A 19,864-nucleotide genomic window follows, 5' to 3' on the forward strand; every position below is an offset into this window, starting at 1 on the left:
TTTCTCTACCTCTATTGAGCTCATCTTTTTGGCACCAAAGAATGGGGTGTTTACACCTATGCGTAGTCTTTCTAACTTATTTGTGTTTATTTCTATTGGCATTCTGACCAATGCCCTTTTACTAAATGTTGGTTCTTAACATTTACCTCAGGAGTTTCATATTCAACGCCCTCTCCTTTATACTCACGCTGCATAATTTTGTTATGCTTGACAAAATAAGGAACTCATGCCTGAAAGAACACAGAGCTGAGCTTGTCTGCTCAGACATTGTTACAGACATTTGGCCAGCTTCAAAGCCTTTCATCCCACTGAGAATATATTCTTATATTTCTGCAAATCACGGTCCACAGCCAGTGAGGCCTGTCAGCTGACAAGACACGTTGCCCTTCTAGCTTTTTTTTCCCTTTTCAAATAAAGTATTCAGTAAAATGTACAAATGGATTCTAATGATAAATGTTTAGTTACCATTATTGCTTGCATGAAATGTAATCGCATATTTTATGGTAATATTTGTAGGCATTTCTGTGTAATCTTAGAAACACATTTATTACAGAGCACCAAAAAAGCCCTGAGAGAAAGTTCATAAATATGTAGGCAGGGAGGTGAGGCAACAGTGTGGCCATGTTGATCTGTCAAGCATAATGAATGACATAGAGCCCGGGCGTACTCTGCATTAATGTTGAATTAGTTTATAGTATATACAAGGTAATGTGCAGCATCTATATGATAATGTGGAAGGAAATGGTGCCAATATAGCTATACACTTTTACAAGTGTAAATGGCATCCTTGCATTATTGATAAATATGTACTCCAACAAGGGGAAATTGCATTTTTGTAGTGCAACAATAACCTTTGTGTTTCATACGTTATCATTGAAAGACTGCTATTGGACAATATTGTTATTTGAAAGTCCTTATTAGACCTAATGCAGCTGCCAAAACATAACTCTGACTAAAAATAAGCTAGTTTACTGACCAAGGTTGACATTTGATGGTTGGTTAGGTTAATCTGTAGTAAGGCACAGTGTACACTTATCATTGCGAAAAACTGAACATTTTTGCTTACGGTTTTACACGATAACTTTCACCTTCATACACAAATTTTCATGTGCATTTTTTACTGCAGGTAATAAAAGTCAATGGGAATTTGCATGTGATGTGCAAATTTATGCTGCGAGAAGTACAGGTTTGTTTGCAAAAACGCAATCAAAAGAGCGTGATTTTCCGTTGACTTTCATTAAATGCAAAGCAAACACATTTTGGCACATTCACAAAAATTATGCCAGTTTTAGTGTTAACCCTGTCTTAGGTTTACAGGCAGAGTAAGCCACGCCCACTAAAAGGTTTATTGAAATTACTGAAAGATGGCAGGGCTGCCACAGAAGCTACAGCTTTATATGGATTCAAAAAATATATGGACATGTTGCTCTTAAAGGGAACCTTAACTGGGAGGGATATGGATGTATCCTTTTAAAAAATACCAGTTGCCTGGTAGCCCTGCTGATCTCTTTGGCTGCAGTAGTTGCTGAATCACACACCTGAAACAAGCATGCAGCTAATCCAGTCTGACTTCAGTCAAAGCACCTGATCTGCATGCTTGTTGAGGGGCTGTGGCTAAAAGTATTAGAGATACAGGATCAGCAGGGGAGTCAGGCAACTGGTATTGTTTTAAAAGGAAAAATCCATATCCTTCTCAGTTTAGGATCCCTTTAAAGTGTTCCAGAGCCGGAATAAAGTAAAAGTTGTATACATACCTGGGGCTGCCTCCAGCCCCATGTGCATAGATACATCCACTGCCTGTCTATTGTTTGGATATACACATCATTACTCAATACTTAAAGAGAACCCGTAACCAAGGATTGAACGTCATCCCAATCAGTAGCTGATTCCCCCTTTTCCATGAGAAAGCTATTCCTTTTCTCAAACGGATCATCAGGTGTCTCTGTATGCTGATATTGTGGTGAAACCCCTCCCACAGTGTGATGTCAGGACCAGGGTGCTGACATCACACTGTGAGAGCCTTGTTGCATTGTGCGAAATAACAGCTGTTTCCAACTGCCAAAAAAAAAGCAACATCTCCTTCCACAGACATCACCTGCCAGCAGTAAAGATGTCACCATGGGATAAATGTCAGAATGTAAATCAGGGAGAGGAAAGATTTTACAATGGGCAAACACTGACTTAATCATTTTTAAATAATTATTGTAAAAATTAAGCCCTTTTTTCAGTGCATTATTTTCACTGGAGTTCTTTAAGCTACGTCCACATTTCCACAGTTTGTCTGTTAAGTTCCTTTCACTCTTCAGTTTTGAATCATTCTGTACAAACATGCGGTTCAGCTCTCAGGTCTTGTCAATTTTAGATTGACGTTACATGCACACATTTGATATTCCTTAGCTGAAACAATTGTTTCTACCAGAAATCTAAAGAGTGTACAGATGTCCTCCAGCTAAGCCAGTCTTCTCACTAATGATCTCTCTAGTTGGAATGCTGTTCCTCAATTTCTTTTGTTCCCTGCAGGAACTTCAGACAAAGTTTTCACACCATGCAACCATTTATGTGTTTTCTTTTTACCTGATTTCACCGTTTTATTCAAAACTACACCAAGGATTAAAGGACAACTATTGCGAACAGTTAACATTTTGAAATATAGATTTATAAGAAGTAAAAGATAATGTAAAATAACCTGAATGTGAGTTAACTATTATTATGATACTCCAGTGTATATTAACCACCCTGGCGTTCTATTAAGATCGCCAGGGCAGCTGCGGGAGGGTTTTTTTTTTAATAAAAAAAAAACGATTTCATGCAGCCAACTGAAAGTTGGCTGCATGAAAGCCCACTAGAGGGCGCTCCTAATCCATATTTCTGATCGCCTCCGGCGATCCGCAGTAACAAGGAAGGCCGCAATGAGCGGCCTTCCTTGTTTCGTTTTGCTCGTCGCCATGGCGACGAGCGGAGTGACGTCATGGACGTCAGCCGACGTCCTGACGTCAGCCGCCTCCGATCCAGCCCTCAGCGCTGGCCGGAACTGTTTGTTCCGGCTGCGCAGGGCTCGGGCGGCTGGGGGGACCCTCTTTCGCCGCTGCACGCGGCGGATCGCCGCGCTGCAGCGGCGATCGGGCAGCACACGCGGCTGGCAAAGTGCCGGCTGCGTGTGCTGCTTTTTACAGCGAGCAAATCGGCCCAGCAGGGCCTGAGCGGCAGCCACCGGCGGTGATGGACGAGCTGAGCTCGTCCATACCGCTAAGGTGGTTAACAGTGGCAATATTGCATTGCCAGTCCTATTGACAAAGAAACATTTCTAGGCTATCCAAGAAAAAATTTAAGAAAAAAAAGTTTAGAAACATATTGTCAAATTATACAGTGTTCTCCCCAGGCTCTTTTAGCCGGGTGCTCCACCCGGCTAGATTTGGGGACCACCCGGCTGTCATCAGCTCACCTTCTCACCCCCTCCTATGCTGTAAGCAGAGTTGCCCTGCATTTTCATCTCGACCCACCCGGCTACTTTTTCATGCCACCCGGCTACTATTCCATGCCACCCGGCTGGAAAAAAATTCTGGGGAGAACACTAATGAGAAGTATTACAAGTATAAGCTATAACTTTGTAGTTTACAGTTCTTGAAATGCACTAAACCACATACATACGCTACTGTAGACTAAACTTGAATCTAGAGTGTATACAGCTGCTTTAATGCATTGTTTAGAGATGTGCAGGGCTAGATCATCTCAGGAGGGTGCATTGTTCCCCTCCTTACTCTGCCTACTAAAATATACTCTGTTGTGCACGTGCCGTTATCCCTCCTTTTCCCTCCACAGCTACAGAAAGCATTGCTCAGCTGTAGCCAAGCAATGTGCCTGTACAGTACCCAAACTCAGACATGCCCTGATCCCAAGGGGCTACAGTCATTGTAGGACTGATTCGAAGGAAAGGGACCCAGCACCGTCTTCAGTAATTCAAGCTCTTTTATTAAGGCATCAGAATACAGCACATAGGGCAAGTAGCTACAACGTTTTGAGAGGAGCTCCTCTCTTTATTAAGTCAACAGGGCATGTTGACTTGATAAAGAGAAGAGCTTCTCTCTCGAAAGGTTGTCGCTACTTGCTTTATTTGCTGTATCCTGATGCCTTAATAAAAGAGCTTGAATTACTGAAGACGGTGCTGGGTCTCTTCTCTTCGAATCCTTACTGCTGTTCCTGGGACAGAGGGACAACGACAATAGCTCGTCGCTCTTGGATGGTTGGGTGCTGCCTAATTTTCTTCTGCTACAGTCATTGTAGGACTGTAAAGGTTAAGTAGATGTAATCTCATACAGAACAGTATTTACATGTACAAATATTTCTGTAACAAACATATTAGATAAGTTAACCTATTTTATTGACAAATCCTCCCCTAAAGCTGTAACTGCTTTACATACTCTCTTCACTCAGACTTTTTTTCAGAACATTAAGCAAACAAATACTTTGACAGGCTTCTTGAAAAACTCTTGCAGAGATGGTCTTCACTAGTTGGACATTTCTACTCTTCATAGAATAATGCAGGGAGATGACCATGCAGGCCATTCAATAACAGATACTATCAGATAGCTGTTATTATATCGAGATACCCTTTACACATTTTAAAATGAGACAAAATAGTGTCAGGTGTTCAAGAACACGTTTGACGTTCAAAAGCCCCGTCACCAGGCCACTACAGCAACAGTCTGTATGTTAAGAAACCTTGCAATTCCATATCCTACCTGTGGATGGCATCTTGGACTATCTTGCATATCCACTACTCACCACCAGATGTCCTCAGCAGGACTTTCTCTGCAATTATGCAGTCAGCTGCATTGAGCCTATTTGAAGACTCCACCCTGCTACAGACTTTGCCAGAGCTTCAGTTCTATAGGCCTCTGCTTGCTGCTAGCTCCTGGTCTCATTGCCTGTTCCTGATTTCCCAGTCTGACCTCTTGCCTGTTTATTTACCTTGTCTCCAGATTCTGATTTTGTACTGTATTGCTCTCCTGGTTTGTGATTTTGTGCTTGTCTTGACTTTCCCTTGATAATGATTTGGTACTGCATTCTCGGATCTGTATATAGTGTATATATTCTGTCACCTCTAATATTTAGCCGGTGTGGTGTGTATGTGGAATAATTATTCACTGTTGTATATGTTTTTGCACTTGCTGAATAAACACCATTGTTTGATACTTGCTGTCTCATCTCCTGTATGTGCTGTACAGAGCACTGAGAAAAATGCTGTAACCAATGCTTTACTATATCGGCTTTGCAATGCTATTGTTATTGATAATGTTTCTCCGTCTTCCTAATGCCCAACCTTGACCTGCCCCCTTAAAGCTAACACTGTTCTGACACCTAATCCTAACCTCACACTAACATTACATTTTTCTTGATGTCTAACGCTAACTTCCTTTCTACCCCTGACTCCCCTCCCCCATGTTACTTTGTTTCTGATATTTAGTCTGAGGGTCCTTTTACACTTAATCAGTTGGTATGCGTTAGTGCGGGTTGGTATGCATTTTTTCCATAGCAGTGCATTAGGAAGAAGATTTCAGTTAAAACGCGTTAAGTGTGAAAGGTGCCATAGGAAAACATGGGCATTACTTTGAAAATCAGTTTTCTTTCCGTTTTAACTGAGAGCAACTGATTAAGTGTAAAAGGAACCTTAACCTTCCAACATCCAATAAACTAAACTAGTATTTTTCTAAATTATCCCTAATGCTATCTTTTCTCATGTCTAACCCTAACTAACACTCCCATTCTTCATCTTCAGTACCTGGTATTTTAGCTATAGCGTGAATGAAGCAACCACATAATACAAAAGTAAGCACTCTACTGCCAATACCTTGACATGCTATACTCCATATTCCCCAATGCCATAAATAACTGCTCACTAAGGTGAACAAGTAACTAGGAAAGCTTACATATACTGGAACTTCACTTTTGGCATGATCCTAATATATTCACATTTGCCAGGTATTTAAAATAAAGAGAGGCATAATAATTTGGCTTAAAGTACATCTTTCACTTTTTGTAATTCTTCAAAGCATCACTAAGTATTTGTAAAGAATATTATTCCCTTACCCATGAACTCTCATTTGTATTCATGATATGCTGATGTTCATGGGTCCACTGGGAATAAAGGCATTGCTGTTAGTGATAAGTGAAGTCTAACTGTAATTATAAAAGTTATTTTGAAAATGTTTTCTGATCATTAATTCAGTGATACTGCATTACCGGCTTTGCTTCTGAATTTGGATATGAGACTCTATAAACTTTCATTGTTGCAGTGTTTTATTTCTGCACAGCAACTATTATTATTATTTAGTATTTATATAGCGCGGACATCTTCTGCAGCGTGGTACAGAGTATATATTGTCTTGTTACTAACTGATCCTCAAAGGGGCTCACAAGCTAATCCCTTCCATAGTGATATCTATGTATCTTGTCAGGAACTCACCAGTTATGTCCCGCGATGCAACTGCCTCTCTTGCCATTTACTCAGATCAGTGCACTTCTGGGTCTTGCATGCATGACAACCTCCGCGTCCTTCCCGATAGGGCTGCTCGCAAGAGCAGGGAGCAAGCGTATAGGTGTCAGCCATATGCGCTCAGACGGAGGAAAACTTAGTGTCAGCTGATACTCTTAGTCAGCTGACATGTAGGCAGGCTTTGTAAGTTTGTGTCAGCTGATCCATTAGTCAGCTGACACTCAGGCAGGGGTTGCTGCTGTCTGATTGGCTGGTTGTGTGTGTGGCCGGCCACTGATTGGATGCCTGTTGTATATAAGTCTGCTTAGTGCTTCTGATCATTGCCCGTGATAGCGATAGCTGTGGCTAGTTGCTGGGTGCTCCTGTATTGCTGTTCATTGGATTTCCTGGAATTGACCTTTCCTTGTACCTTGACTATTCTTGATTACTGCTTAGACTGACCCTCTGCCTGGATATCGACCTTGTTTGATTGCTGCCTGGATTGACCTCGGATTGATCTGACCCTGCTTTGCCTCATCCTTGTGTACTTCATTACTCTGACCCTGGATTGTCTCTGTACTGTGTTTCTAGCTTCTGTTTGGTGGGTTATTTGTCTACTATACGTTCAGCTCCTATACTTTGCACCTTTAAAGGCCTGGGTATCGGGCAGGTGTTATTTCCTCACCACCTGTTCAAGCGGGGACACGCCACACAGGGTGAAGACGGTGGTGTTAGATTGGGGCATAGGAGCTGATTTGTGGACAGAAAGACTGCCAAGCCTGACAGTATCGTGTAGTGTATGTTTTGTAGTCGAGGGCAGGCATGGGCAAACTTGGCCCTCCAGCTGTTAAGGAACTACAAGTCTCACAATGCATTGCAGGAGTCTTACAGCCACAGTCATGACTCATAGAGGCAAATGCATTGTGGGACTTTTAGTTCCTTAACAGCTAGAGGGCCAAGTTTGCCCATGCCTGGTCTAGGGCCTTTTTTTTCTGATTAGCTCAGAGTCTAGCCACAGTTTATGAAGGCCCAACCATATTGATAGGCTTCATCACCACGCTCTTGGTGTTGGGCATAAGGTCATATCATGTTTGCCATTCAGAATTTGCCAAATTTAATTATTACATAGGAATAAATAAAGAGGGGAAACGAGAAACAGACCAAAAATAGAAACAAGCGCTACCTTCAGAGAAGGAGAGAATACTGTATCCTCCGGGGTACAAGACGCCTCCCAACCCCCAGAATCCTTTAAAGAGTCGGGGGGCCATGCCACACACCCAGTGTCATTGTTGCTGGGTGACATGCAACGCCAACACACAATGCCTGTACATAACATGCTGAAATCAAGTGTCTCAGCATGCATGACCACTAAGTGCACCCTGGCAAAAAGCACTTGTCTAGGAAGTGGCCGCAGGCAGAGCCTCCAGATACATTCAAAGCAACAGCATGTGCAGGGACCTTTGTACTATCAAATTACCGCATGGTCCAAAATCAAGTATCTCAGCAAGCATGACCGCCAAGTGCCCCCTGGCAAAAGGCACCCGTCTCAGAAGTGGCTATAAGTAGAGCCACCTGATACATTTCAAAGCAATAGCACGTGCACGGGCACCAGCACCATCAGACACTGCAAGGCCCATAACCAAGCGTCCCTGCATGCATGACCACCAAGCGCACCCTGGCAAAATGCACCTATCCCTGAAGTGACCGCAGGCAAAGCCCACCCCCCCCCCCCCCCCCCCGATACATCTAAAGCGACAGCGTATGCAGGGACCTTTGCACCATACACCATAATGCCCAAAATCAAGTGTCCCATCATGCATGACCACAAGGAGCACTCGTCCCAAAAGTGTCCGCAGGCAAAGCCTCCCGACACATCCAAAGAGACAGCACATGCAAGAGCCCCCACACCATCAGCAACTACAATCAGCAACTGCAATCAATGAGTGGCCCCCAAGCTCAACAACCACCTCATCCTGCAAAACCTCTATAAAAAAAATGAGACCACGTCCGTCCTCACAATCAAGACAACTTTTGACAGAAAGCACGATACACACACCACCACCACCACCCGTTCACACCCAGAACCAGTCGTCCCACCCGCCGGAGAACATGGTAAGTAGAAAAGAGATCACAGAAGGAAAGGTGTAGAGGTGTATATAATAGTCTAGGGCCAGTTTTAAGGGGAAGACAATTAACTTATCTGTATGTTTTTGGGATGTGGGAGGAAACCGGAGTGCCCAGAGGAAACCCATACAGACACGGGAAGAACTTACAAAATCTTTATAGATAGTGTCCTGGCTGGGATTCAAACAGGGGACTCAGAAAGAGTGCTATCCACTAAGCCACCATGCTGCCCAAATATCTGCTTATCATCTTTCTGGACTCCTGTTCTACTTTGCTACTGCAAAAAATTCCCAAATATTAATTTGCCATGCTTATATGGCTCGCTGGGATACCAGTAATCCATCTCTTGGGTGCTTTCCAAGTACATCTGCCAGTGTTCAACCACTGCTACCCCTAAGCAGATTACCCAGCTGGGGAAAAGGTCTAGCAGACTATAATGGAGGGAACATTTCCAGATAGATACCTGGTTATCCACTGAGTAATCTAAAAATGGGTCTTATGTGTAGCCATTTGCATGTAAGTAGGAGTAGATGTTGCAGTTGTATATCCAGTCAGAAGCAGAATCTCTTCTATCATTTCTTTTATACATTAAAGATTCAGTAGCAGGTCCCTGCTATGTGTACATAGATTATAGAGGTTACCTAGGAACTCTCTGAAACTAAGCAAAAAAGTGGGGAAAACCAGAATATTCTGCCCAGTAAGGCAGTGGCAACCCCACAGACACCTCCTCCCCCTACCCTCAGTCTTCTGGCCTTTACCATATGTAGAAAATGCAAGCCTAGATTTCTCTAAGTCTAAGTAATATTTCTGAAGAGTCTTACTAGCTAGTATTGACAGACAAAACCTCCATTATCGTGCCGTGGTCAAATTAAAACAGTGGCCCGTGTGCAATTCACTTTTTCTCTTGAGTTTTCTCCTAGGGGATATTGTCACACCTTGTCATGAGCAAGCAAGAAAATACTCAAAATAATGTTGATAGTACTTTTTTTTTTACCAACTTTTGGGTATTTTTTCAATTGTGAATTACTTCAAAGTTATATTAAAGAGAAAATGATAATTATCTCCTAGGAGATAACTCAGGAGAAAAAATGAATTGCATATGGGCCAATGAATTGTATGTGTAGTACAGCTTAAAACATAAAAGTAGTTGCTAAGAAAAGAGTCTCATAATGTTTTCCAGTACAGGAAGAGTTAAAAAAATTCAGTCGTTATCTATGCAAAAGAGCTTCTCTGAGCAGGGTTGAATATAGTCCTGTTTTCTGAAGCACTTAAACAGCAGAGAAACAGTGAAAGACAGCTTGAAATAAGGTTTTACTGCTTTATTTTATAGTTTAAAAGACAGAGTGTGCTTTTAAAACTGCAACTGTGACAGAATGATGCAATATTAATAACAAAATAAAAAAAAAATATATAACTAAAATTAAAAATATGAGATTATTTTCTACTAATGTGATGTTCCTTATCTGTACTACACATACAATTCATTATGTCATAAGTTTTTTTTTTCACTTCAGGTTTGCTTTAAGCAGCTAATGCAATAACTGTCAGAAAATAAATCCTTGTTTTCTGCAGAGCTGTGTTAATTAAATTAATAGTAGCGTGCAGACGGTTCAATTGGATTTTCCTTTAATAAGTTTATCATCATTTGCACTTAACATTTGTCCATGTTATAGAATTGTCATACATTGCAATATTTAATCCATTGAACTCCTAGAGCTGCAGATGCAACAACAGTTCAATCAGGATTTTTAAGCTGACAGTATAAGAATTCATTCTTGTGTATTATTTTGTCATGGCAATATTGTAGAATTGTCATTAAAAATACACAGAGAGGATGCCTCATTCATCAGTGTGGTTATGGGAAATGAAGCCAGCTTTTGGATACATTAGAGTTGGAAGTAAAGTACTTTTGATTTTTCATTTCTTATCTCTTATGAGACATATCAGGTTCTGGAAAGTCAGCCTCCTTCTCCCAGATGAATCCTGCCATATTGTTGATAACAGTTTTCTATATTTCTCAGGGTAACACTTCAAGACCTCGGCTACATTATTATCAGAACACAATGGCCACAGTGTACAGAAAATTTATGGCTTCTTTTAAAGTGAACCTGAAATAACGTTCAAAGCTGGTATTAGTAGATGGAAAAATAATGTTTTTCTGACCCTGCCTCATGTCTTTTAAAGTTAAACTACGTACAATCAAAATGTACTTCCTGCTTCAACAGGATTAGCCAGATTAGTGTATGTTGTACATTATGCTGGGAATACACAGTTCATTATGTAGCTGATTAGATGGTTCGATAGATGATTTCCAAAATTTCTGATCTCCCTTTCGATTCTTTTGCCTCTCGATTTCTGATAGAAGTGAATGGAAAAAGATGAGAAAATGAGAGGAAGATAAGAATCGAGAGCTAAATCGAGAGGCAAAAACGATCGAGAGCAGAAACGCATGGCAGAAACGAACCGCGTATTCCCAGCATTAGGTTTGTTGTTTTTTTTTAAAGGGTCTGAAAGGGTTAGCAAGTTTACTCTCATTTTCCTGGGAGACTTATCAGTGATATACTATTATGAGTATGATAATTGTCATGTGTTGGAATAACCTACCCTGTGGAATAAGAAAAACAGATACGTTGTTTTCAGTCTCTTGTTCTTTGCAACCAAATTTTGTTGAAGGGCAATATGAATATAAAAAATGACACTTTATAAAAACAGGTTGGTAGTAGCAACTAATCAAGAGTTTGAGGATATCATGGTGGATCCAGAGGGGAAAAAATCTTTAGCCTGGATTTACTATTTTGTGAGGGACAGGCAGATGGCAAAAATAAAGGGCCTAACTAACTTTCAGTAGTGGGCACTCCTATTGGAATTATCAGAAGAAGAGTATACAAAATGTGATAATTAGCTCTTACTGGTGGAAAATGCAATATAAAATCATACACAGAGCATATATCACTTTAAAGGGTCCATATTGTTATCCACACATAGATCTTAGGCTCAGAATAGAAGCAGGGACTCATGTTTGCAGAGCAGTGCACCAATTATACTTGACTGCCAATAAAACAAATAAACTCCCAAAAAAAGGCATACGTGTATGGGGAAAAACTGCACGCTTAACTGTTCCCAGCTGGCACTGAAAGTACTGCTTTTTTTGCCAACAATAAGCAAGAGTAAAATTCAATAAACTGTGTTTTTTTATGGGCACAACTGTTCCCAACTGGCGCTAAAACTGGGACCAAATATGATGGGCACGGTGGCTGCTGGCAGTGCCTGCTGACAGTGGTGAGGCAGGTGCACTGTGGCTGGCAACAAAAAAGATGGGCACTGTGGCTGCTGGCAGTGCCTGCTGGCAGTGGTGAGGCAGGTGCACTGTGGCTGGCCTGGCAACAAAAACAATGGGCACAGTGGCTGATGGCAGTGGGCTGGCAGTGCCTGCTGGCAGTGGTGAGGCAGGGGCACTGTGGCTGCTGCCAATGCCTGGCAGTGGTGAGGCAGGGGCTCTGTGGCTGCTGCTTGCAGTGGGTGAGGCTGTGGCTCTGTGGCTGCTGCTGGCAGTGGTGAGGCTGGGGCACTGTGGCTGCTGCTGTCAGTGGTGGTGAGGCTGGGGCACTGTGGCTGGCCTGGCTGGCAGTGCTGGCACCTAACCGCTAGCTCTCTCTCCTACCTACCCCAAGCTAAACCCCAATGCGAATGGCAGAGCCAGCGCGCGCTCGGGTATTTATATACCCGAACCACATGACCCGCTCGGCCAATAACAGCTATGGTCACAGCCAGCTAGGCTGTGTGACCATAGCTGTGGAAAAAGCATCGTCACCGCTTATTGGCCGCCTGCCAATAAATAAAAAAGTTTTAAGCGACAAAGCATTCTCAGTCAATAAGCTTTCCGAACAAAAATGTCCTTTTTTTCAGGCAATTCAGTACATAAGCTTTAAAGACAGAGAATGTTGAAGTCAAAAGGTTACTCTCTAGCCAGTAAGCAATTGTATTTCCTGGGATAATGTAAAAATAACAGCATGTTCAGGTTTATCCAGGAAAAATGTGCCTCAGTACAGATAACTAATCCCAATCTTGGCATTTTGCTTGAAAATGCTTGACAATATTAACATAATTATATTTCTAATTACCATCATTTACTTAATTGTCATTGCTTGTTAACTTACCTTTTACGTCTCAGTGTGCTGATGTCATCACACAGGGGGCTTAATTCTATCCACTTTTTTCCTGAACTTTCTCCTAGGCGATATTTTCCCACCTTATCAATAAATTGCCTTTTAAGCCACCAGCAAGCAAGACAAAACTTTGACAGAAAAATACCCAGGCAACTTATGGTGACCCAGAACCTTCATGGGAAACCATCGTTGCTAACTTAAAGGGAACCTAAACTGAGAAGGATGTGGATTTTTTCCTTTTAAAATAATACCAGTTGCCTGAGTCTCCTGCTGATCCTGTGTCTCTAATACTTTTAGTCAAAGCACCCCAACAAGCATGCAGATCAGATGCTCTGACTGAAGTCAGACTGGATTAGCTGCATGCTTGCTTCAGGTGTGTTATTCCGCCACTACTGCAGCCAAAGAGATTAACACGACTGCCAGGCAACTGGTATTGTTTAAAAAGAAACATTCATATCGATCTCAGTTTCGGTTCCTTTTAAAGCTGAATTTTGGCAAATCCCTTCTGTTTTAACCCCCCCTAGTGGTATTATTCTTTCGCATTTTAGGGTCTAAATGTGGTACAGTTGTTTTGCAGGCTTTTAGACCCTAAAACCAAGAAAAAAATTATGCTGCTAGAGAGTCTGCAGCAGCCTCAGCATATTAATCACCTCCCTGGGATCCAGCACTGCAGTTTTCCCTCAGTCCTCCGGATGGCGCTGTAACCCTGTAGTGAGATTGCCATCTGTCATCATGACCCATGACTCTCACCTGAGGGATGCAGAGCCTCCGACGACAGGAAGGAGAATGGTTGCCAGCGTCTGGATCTGGATGAGTAAAACCCCCGCTGTCCATAACACTCTGCACAGACCTCCCAACATCTACCACAAGTCAGGCTCGGGATAACCGCTCCTGGCTTATTTTTTCCACTCTGAGCCTGACTCAGGATAACCGCCAAGGAGGTTAATAAGGCAGAATTACAAATAATTTTGACAGCACTTTTTCACCTACTTTTTGGTACTTTTTCAGTTGCAGAGTGCTAAAAAGTTACCGTATTTTAAACAGGAGATGTAAATTATTTCCTAGGAGAAAATTTGGGAGAAAAAGGGAATTGGACCGGGCCCTGAGACTCCAGCTGTAAAGTGATTAAATAATGTTTTAGCATGTTTATTAGGTCGAATGAGAATTTTAAAAAACATTTAGAAATTAAAAAGAAATATATTTGTGTTACATAACTACTGACCTTAAAGAATCGCTACAGCTAGGGATTTGGCATTGTTTAAAATGTATACATATGGAAGCCTTCATAATTCCCATACTTTATGTTATTTTCACTATTTCTACATGCACAGTAGATATATATTAGTACAAAGCTAAATAAACAAGTAAAAAAAAAAGTCACTATAGATACTGTGCATTTGAATCCACCGTACCATTTGTCTAGGTTCTGTTTTGCTTTTCTCTTTTGTTCTTTCACTTTTGTGCAGTCGCAGAGTATAGTATTTATTTTACATGTAGTATACATTATCCTTAATTAGATTTTTTTCTAACCTAATGGAAATCTATTTTTCATACAGTTGAGTTAATTACACTGACATAATCAGACCAACAGAGCAATTGTTTAACATTATGTTATATATTGACTTTGTTTTCAAGAAAATGTTTTTTTCTCTCTGCAGATACTGGCTAACAAACAAAGTGCAAATCAAGAGGCCGAGTACTGGACTTCTAATGTACACGCTGGCAACACGGTTTTGCGATGAAATTCATCTGTATGGATTCTGGCCCTTCCCCAAGGATATTTCTGGAAATATTGTTAAATACCATTATTACGATGAGCTTAAGTATAAGTATTTTTCTAATGCTGGACCCCATAGGATGCCACTAGAATTCAAGACTCTGAATTTGTTACATAATAAAGGAGCACTGAAACTGACAACTGGAAAATGTGAACAGCCGTAACATTTTCAGAAATGTAACGTGTTACACCATCTCACTTGAGATATTTTTTACGATAATTTGGAGCTGTGCTCTTTTTAAAGGAATACAGAGTGGTGTTATCCCTTAAGAAAACGTGTGTCAAGCTGGATTACTGTTATCGGTTGGTGGGCTAACCGCAAGGTGCTATAAATAAAACTATGTAGGAAGTTTGAATGAAGCTCAAGTGCCACATTTTGTTAACTGAAGACATGAATGTTCAACTAGTGTTTACAAGACCTACAACTGCAATTACCACGAATTGGAAGGAACACAATAAACCTCGTGTACTAGAATGAGAAGACAAGGTTTCAGTGATGCATGTTGGATCTCACAAAGAGGAAACCATGTCTGCGTGATGTCTGGTGGCATCTGAAAACCTTCTGGCACCTAGTTTACATTCACATTCGAAAATCAGTATTCATGTGGCTCAATTGAGGCTGTTGGTCCTGTCATTTTGATCACCTTTGTATTATAAATTTGTAATTTTTCTAAAAGTTGTTTTGTAGTTTAGGAGAAAAGAATTGAAGATGAGTAGTAGACTAAATCTGATTCCGCATGGCTATGGAGGTTAATATACATAGTGATCCATTTTGTAAGTTTTACTGACAGTATCTGTATTGTGGACTTATGTTTTATGAATCTGGTAGTGATTTAGGCCAAAACATGTATTTCAAAAAAAGGGTGTTTCAAATTAACAACTGTGAAACCTGTGTTTGCCTCCTAGGATGAACTTTAGTGAGCCATAATTAAAGTGGTCTCATTGCCTACTTACAAAAAGTGTGCAGCTTTCACATATAACCCAATATTCATTATATCAGTTTAAGAGAGCCAAACTGGAATGCAATAAAATGTTTATCTTCTTATGTCTGTAAAATTGAATCAACAAACTGTTCAGTGATACTGGGCCATATTTACTAAATATTGGTCAAATTGACATGCACAGGAATACATTTTACCATTCAGTATGCCGACTACATAGCATGTGTTGCACAACTAGTGCAACCTGTGTACCTAGGTAACATGCTACAAAATTGCATATGGCAACATTACCAATATTTAGTGAATAAGGCCCACTGTTTATTTTAGAAACATTTTTGATTGGTAAGTGCAGACAGTGAAAACTAAGAAAATGTATCAGTTTTTTGGAGGTCTACTGTATATCATATAGACCTCTAAACTCCTAAAATATAACACTGCTAGAACAATTTTACAAATTGGTATACATGTTCTATTTTATTCTGTTACTTAACTTAATGATGGGAATTCATATTTTTATGCGTTGCCAGGCTGTATATTGGTTCCAAGTGCACATGAATTGTTTCTTCAATGTCTAAGGCAATGATCCACTTTAATTCAGAATTCACTAGAATTGTACAGTGTTTAACAATAATTCTCAGTATTAGTGTGCAGTTTTCTTGTACTGGATATAGTGCTTTCAAAACAGCTTAAAGCCGGAAGTATACCTTTCATGAACAAATATGGAGGCTGCCAGTGTTGATTTCACTTTAAAGCCCAGTTCCAGGAATTATTGCTTTTTATTTTAGCTTTGAATAATATGGAAAGGGATTAGAAATCTGTGATGGGTTTTATGGCAGTCTACATTCCCATAGGAAAGATGTTCCTTCACTTCCTGCCCTTAGGACCTCTTCGGAGCTTTAAAGTGTACCCAAGGCGAACCTCAGGTTAAAGAAGACATACTTACCGAAGAAGAGGGAAGCCTCTGGATCCTATAGAACACAGGTGTCGAACTCCAGTCCTCAAGGGCTATATCCATGTCAGTGTTTAGGATGGACGGAGAAATGTGTTCTGCTTGGTGAACCACACCTTTCCCGATTCAGTCCCATCAATTATTCTGAGCTGTGCCAAAAATGTGTGAGCACCTCTGCCCTTGAGGACTGGAGTTCGACATACCTACTATAGAGGCTTCCAATGATGTCCAATGCAGCCATACTGCACCTATGCAAATACGTCTGCCCTTGCGCAGTAGGCTGGGTACAGCATGGTCACACTCATGCCTGAAGAGGAGCATGGCCTGAATCTTACAGAAGGTCTTGGTGAGTGGTGGTAGTGCCAAGAAGGACATGATAAGCCTGCTCTTCTTCGGTAAGTCTTTTTTTACCCGAGGTTCGTCTCAGGTTTCCTTTAATAAGAAACCTCACAGTCCGAGGGACAGAAAATGAGGGACGGCAATAAAATTGTTCAAAAATGTTTTATTTGTTGTTTTATTTATTTCTGTCTTTGTCACTTTTGGAGACATTCCTATTTCCTGTCTGGACAGGAAGTGATGAAAATGTTCACAGATTTGGACATACGACAGCACTGGACTCATTGACATTTGATTTTTTTCCAGATGAGTGAATCAGGAAGTATTATAGCCTGCATTATAGTCAGGCATCATTATCATGGCAGCAATGTCAGCCTCCATGTTTCCTCTATAACAGGTTTACTTGGTAACGTTTGACCAATAGAGCAGCCATATTGTTGCTGTAAAAAGGCATTTATAAGTTTAAGTTTTGTTCTGAACATAGGTGCCCTTAATTTTGGTACCAAAGATTTCAGTGATTTTATACAAATTTCTTTTGTGTTTGTTTTTATAATTACATTTGTTGCACATTTAGTATTGAAAGCTATGCTGCTGGAATTATATTTTTGGTTCATTTAAAATGCTATATTATTTTTCTTTAAAAACTTCATATGTGTTACTACGATTTAAGAGGTGTTTAAATGAGGATTGTTTTGATGTGCTTTTATGTATGTTATGTCTTTTCCCCGTATCAGGTAGTAGTCAGTGTGTGTTTACATTATGCTTCATTTTATTTATATTTTTTGAGTTAAACAATTTGTGTTCAGTCTTTCAAAACAAAATAATATTAATAATTTCCCTTCCCCACCCGAAGAAAAAAAACGACACAAAAAGTTTTGAATTTTTTTCTTACCATTTACATTAAGGGCATATTCACAGTGGGACTGAATGCGACGTTAAAGTCGCAACACGCCTGCGTTTAGAGGTAACGCACTGCAAGCAGTGAGCTACCACAACACAACATATTTCAACGCCATCTTAATGTTGCACTATGAACGTCCTGTAGGATTATCATTGCGGTGTGGTAAGCTGCGTTATAAGACTTTATAACACAGCTCCACAACATCCCACTGTAAATGCGACCTAAAACATAAATCTATTTGAGCACAAGCTGATGTCCCAGCTTTCATCTGGGCATAAAATCAGAATTTGTGGACGTGACTATGTACTGATGGACTTTACTGTGCCCCCCCCCCCCCCTTTCTCCCTTATAGTGAAGTAAATATGAGCTCTCCTGCCACTGTTCACCAGGTTACACTGATCCCTCTGCCACTGCCTCAGTGGTTCTTCCATCACTGATCCTATTGCCTCACTGGTCCCAGTGCTGTTGATCCACTCACAGATGTTCCCGCTACCACCACACTGATTCCCTGCATTGTGCAGCGTGTGCACACAATGTTACTCTATCCACCAGGACTCCAGTCTTCAATCAGCTATTGCCCAGTGCTATATCCCTTGACAATTAGCTTTAGCCAATGGTTCAATAACATGCCAACCTGAATGTAAACAGAAACTTGATTTTAAAGTCATCCCAAAATGTACAGTAGGCAGAATTCACATCTAAAGCCAAAGTTTGTGCATAGTTCTCATTATACATTACAGTACAATATGATGAAGCAGCGTTGCCATTTGTGTGTCAAAAGAGCTTCTGCAGCTAAAAGGCCCCTATAAAAATTCTGATAGAATTAACAGCTGACTGTGTGGTGCAGCTGCTGCTTCTGTTTGACTCAGTATCATTATGTTGTTCAGACTGGCACAGGCACAGCTGTCTGGGAACATACCACCCTGTAGCGATGGACGCCTGTGCTACAGGAAACAGCCAGCACTTTACTGTGATTTATCTTCTCACAGCTAATCAAGGTACTTATACACAACACAGGCCACTGTGCCTACACCTTGCTAGGAAAATGTGCCCTAAATCGCTCTTTCAAATTAACATTGTATATTTAAAGAGATTGCATAGATTTGTAATACCCCCATTAGTGTACTTGCTGGTAAAAAATGGGAAGGAATGTTAATTTACAAGTATCCTTTTTGCAGGATATTACCAGATTTTCCTTAAGGTGCCTTTCACGTATCTTGGATCATTGACAATTTAACATGCCTCCCTTGACGGTGTTTTTGCTGTTATTTCTCTGTCTTGTTGAAGATCACTCAATGGCTCTGGATGCTTTTTCTCTGTTACTACCTTAGTTGATTGCAACAGAGCAGTGACGTTGTTTTTTGTTTCAGTGAATGTAATTGTATATGGCCAGGATTGTCTGGCAGCTTTCTCACTGCCTATCATGGCCAGTCTTGGTGAACAGCTGGGACTTGGCTTGCAGTACCTGTATGGTTCTAAGGGTGTCTTTCTGTCCTCCATGGATCAAGAAGCAACTTTTGTATCATAAAAAAAAATTCCCATCTCATAAAGAACATTTCTGCTTGTGGTTAAAAAGTGTCTTTATTCAAACGTCCCTGGTGATCCTGCCATTAAAGGTTAAAGTTTCTGACAGCCTGAATGCTATCAGTCCTAGTTCTACCCTGTATTGCTTTTGCTTTTGCTAAAATACATTCTAAATCACTGATCAGGAATAAGTGTGTACAGTAGCATGGCAACAGCCATAACTGCTAAAGGCTCAACGAAAAGGAGGATACCAATTTGTCTTACCTGTGACCACCAGATAAGTGTACTTAAATGAAGTGGTGGAGCTTAAGGAGGTACATCATAGCCCAATCCCCACACTTTGCATGATGTGCAGGTGTGGGGATTGTGTTATAGTTTACTTGAATTCAAAGGCTGTTTGTGTGTTCCTCTCTCAAAGACAAGTCCACAAATAGAATATTTCCAGCTGTTTTCAGAAGAGAATGATTTTTATCACTTTGGACCTCTGCAGTAAAATGATGTGAATATTGACAATGCAAACTGACTGGTTAAAAGTGCTGTGACCAACTGGAACAAACATTCTCCTCTCGGGGGAGCTTACAGGAAGTTAACCCTTTGGTGTCTGACGTGTCAAATCTTATTATAGAGTCCTGGACCAAGCAGGTAATGTTATTGTCATACTTTGTAAAAAAAAA

At 40.8% G+C, this 19,864-nt stretch overlaps 1 protein-coding gene across 1 annotated transcript in view; it reads left to right on the top strand.

Moving 5' to 3' along the window:
• The window catches only part of ST8SIA4 (ST8 alpha-N-acetyl-neuraminide alpha-2,8-sialyltransferase 4), a 246,537-nt gene extending 230,622 nt beyond the window's left edge, over positions 1-15,915 (top strand). The window contains exon 5 of the mRNA XM_068271687.1: positions 14,421-15,915. Within this exon, the coding sequence (XP_068127788.1) occupies positions 14,421-14,703 (283 nt within the window). The 3' untranslated portion in view covers positions 14,704-15,915. The remainder of the gene's footprint in view (positions 1-14,420) is intronic.
• Positions 15,916-19,864: the final 3,949 nt, after the last annotated feature.

The sequence above is a fragment of the Hyperolius riggenbachi genome, chromosome 1 (genome assembly GCF_040937935.1).
Source record: "Hyperolius riggenbachi isolate aHypRig1 chromosome 1, aHypRig1.pri, whole genome shotgun sequence".
Classification (NCBI taxonomy): Eukaryota; Metazoa; Chordata; class Amphibia; order Anura; family Hyperoliidae; genus Hyperolius; species Hyperolius riggenbachi.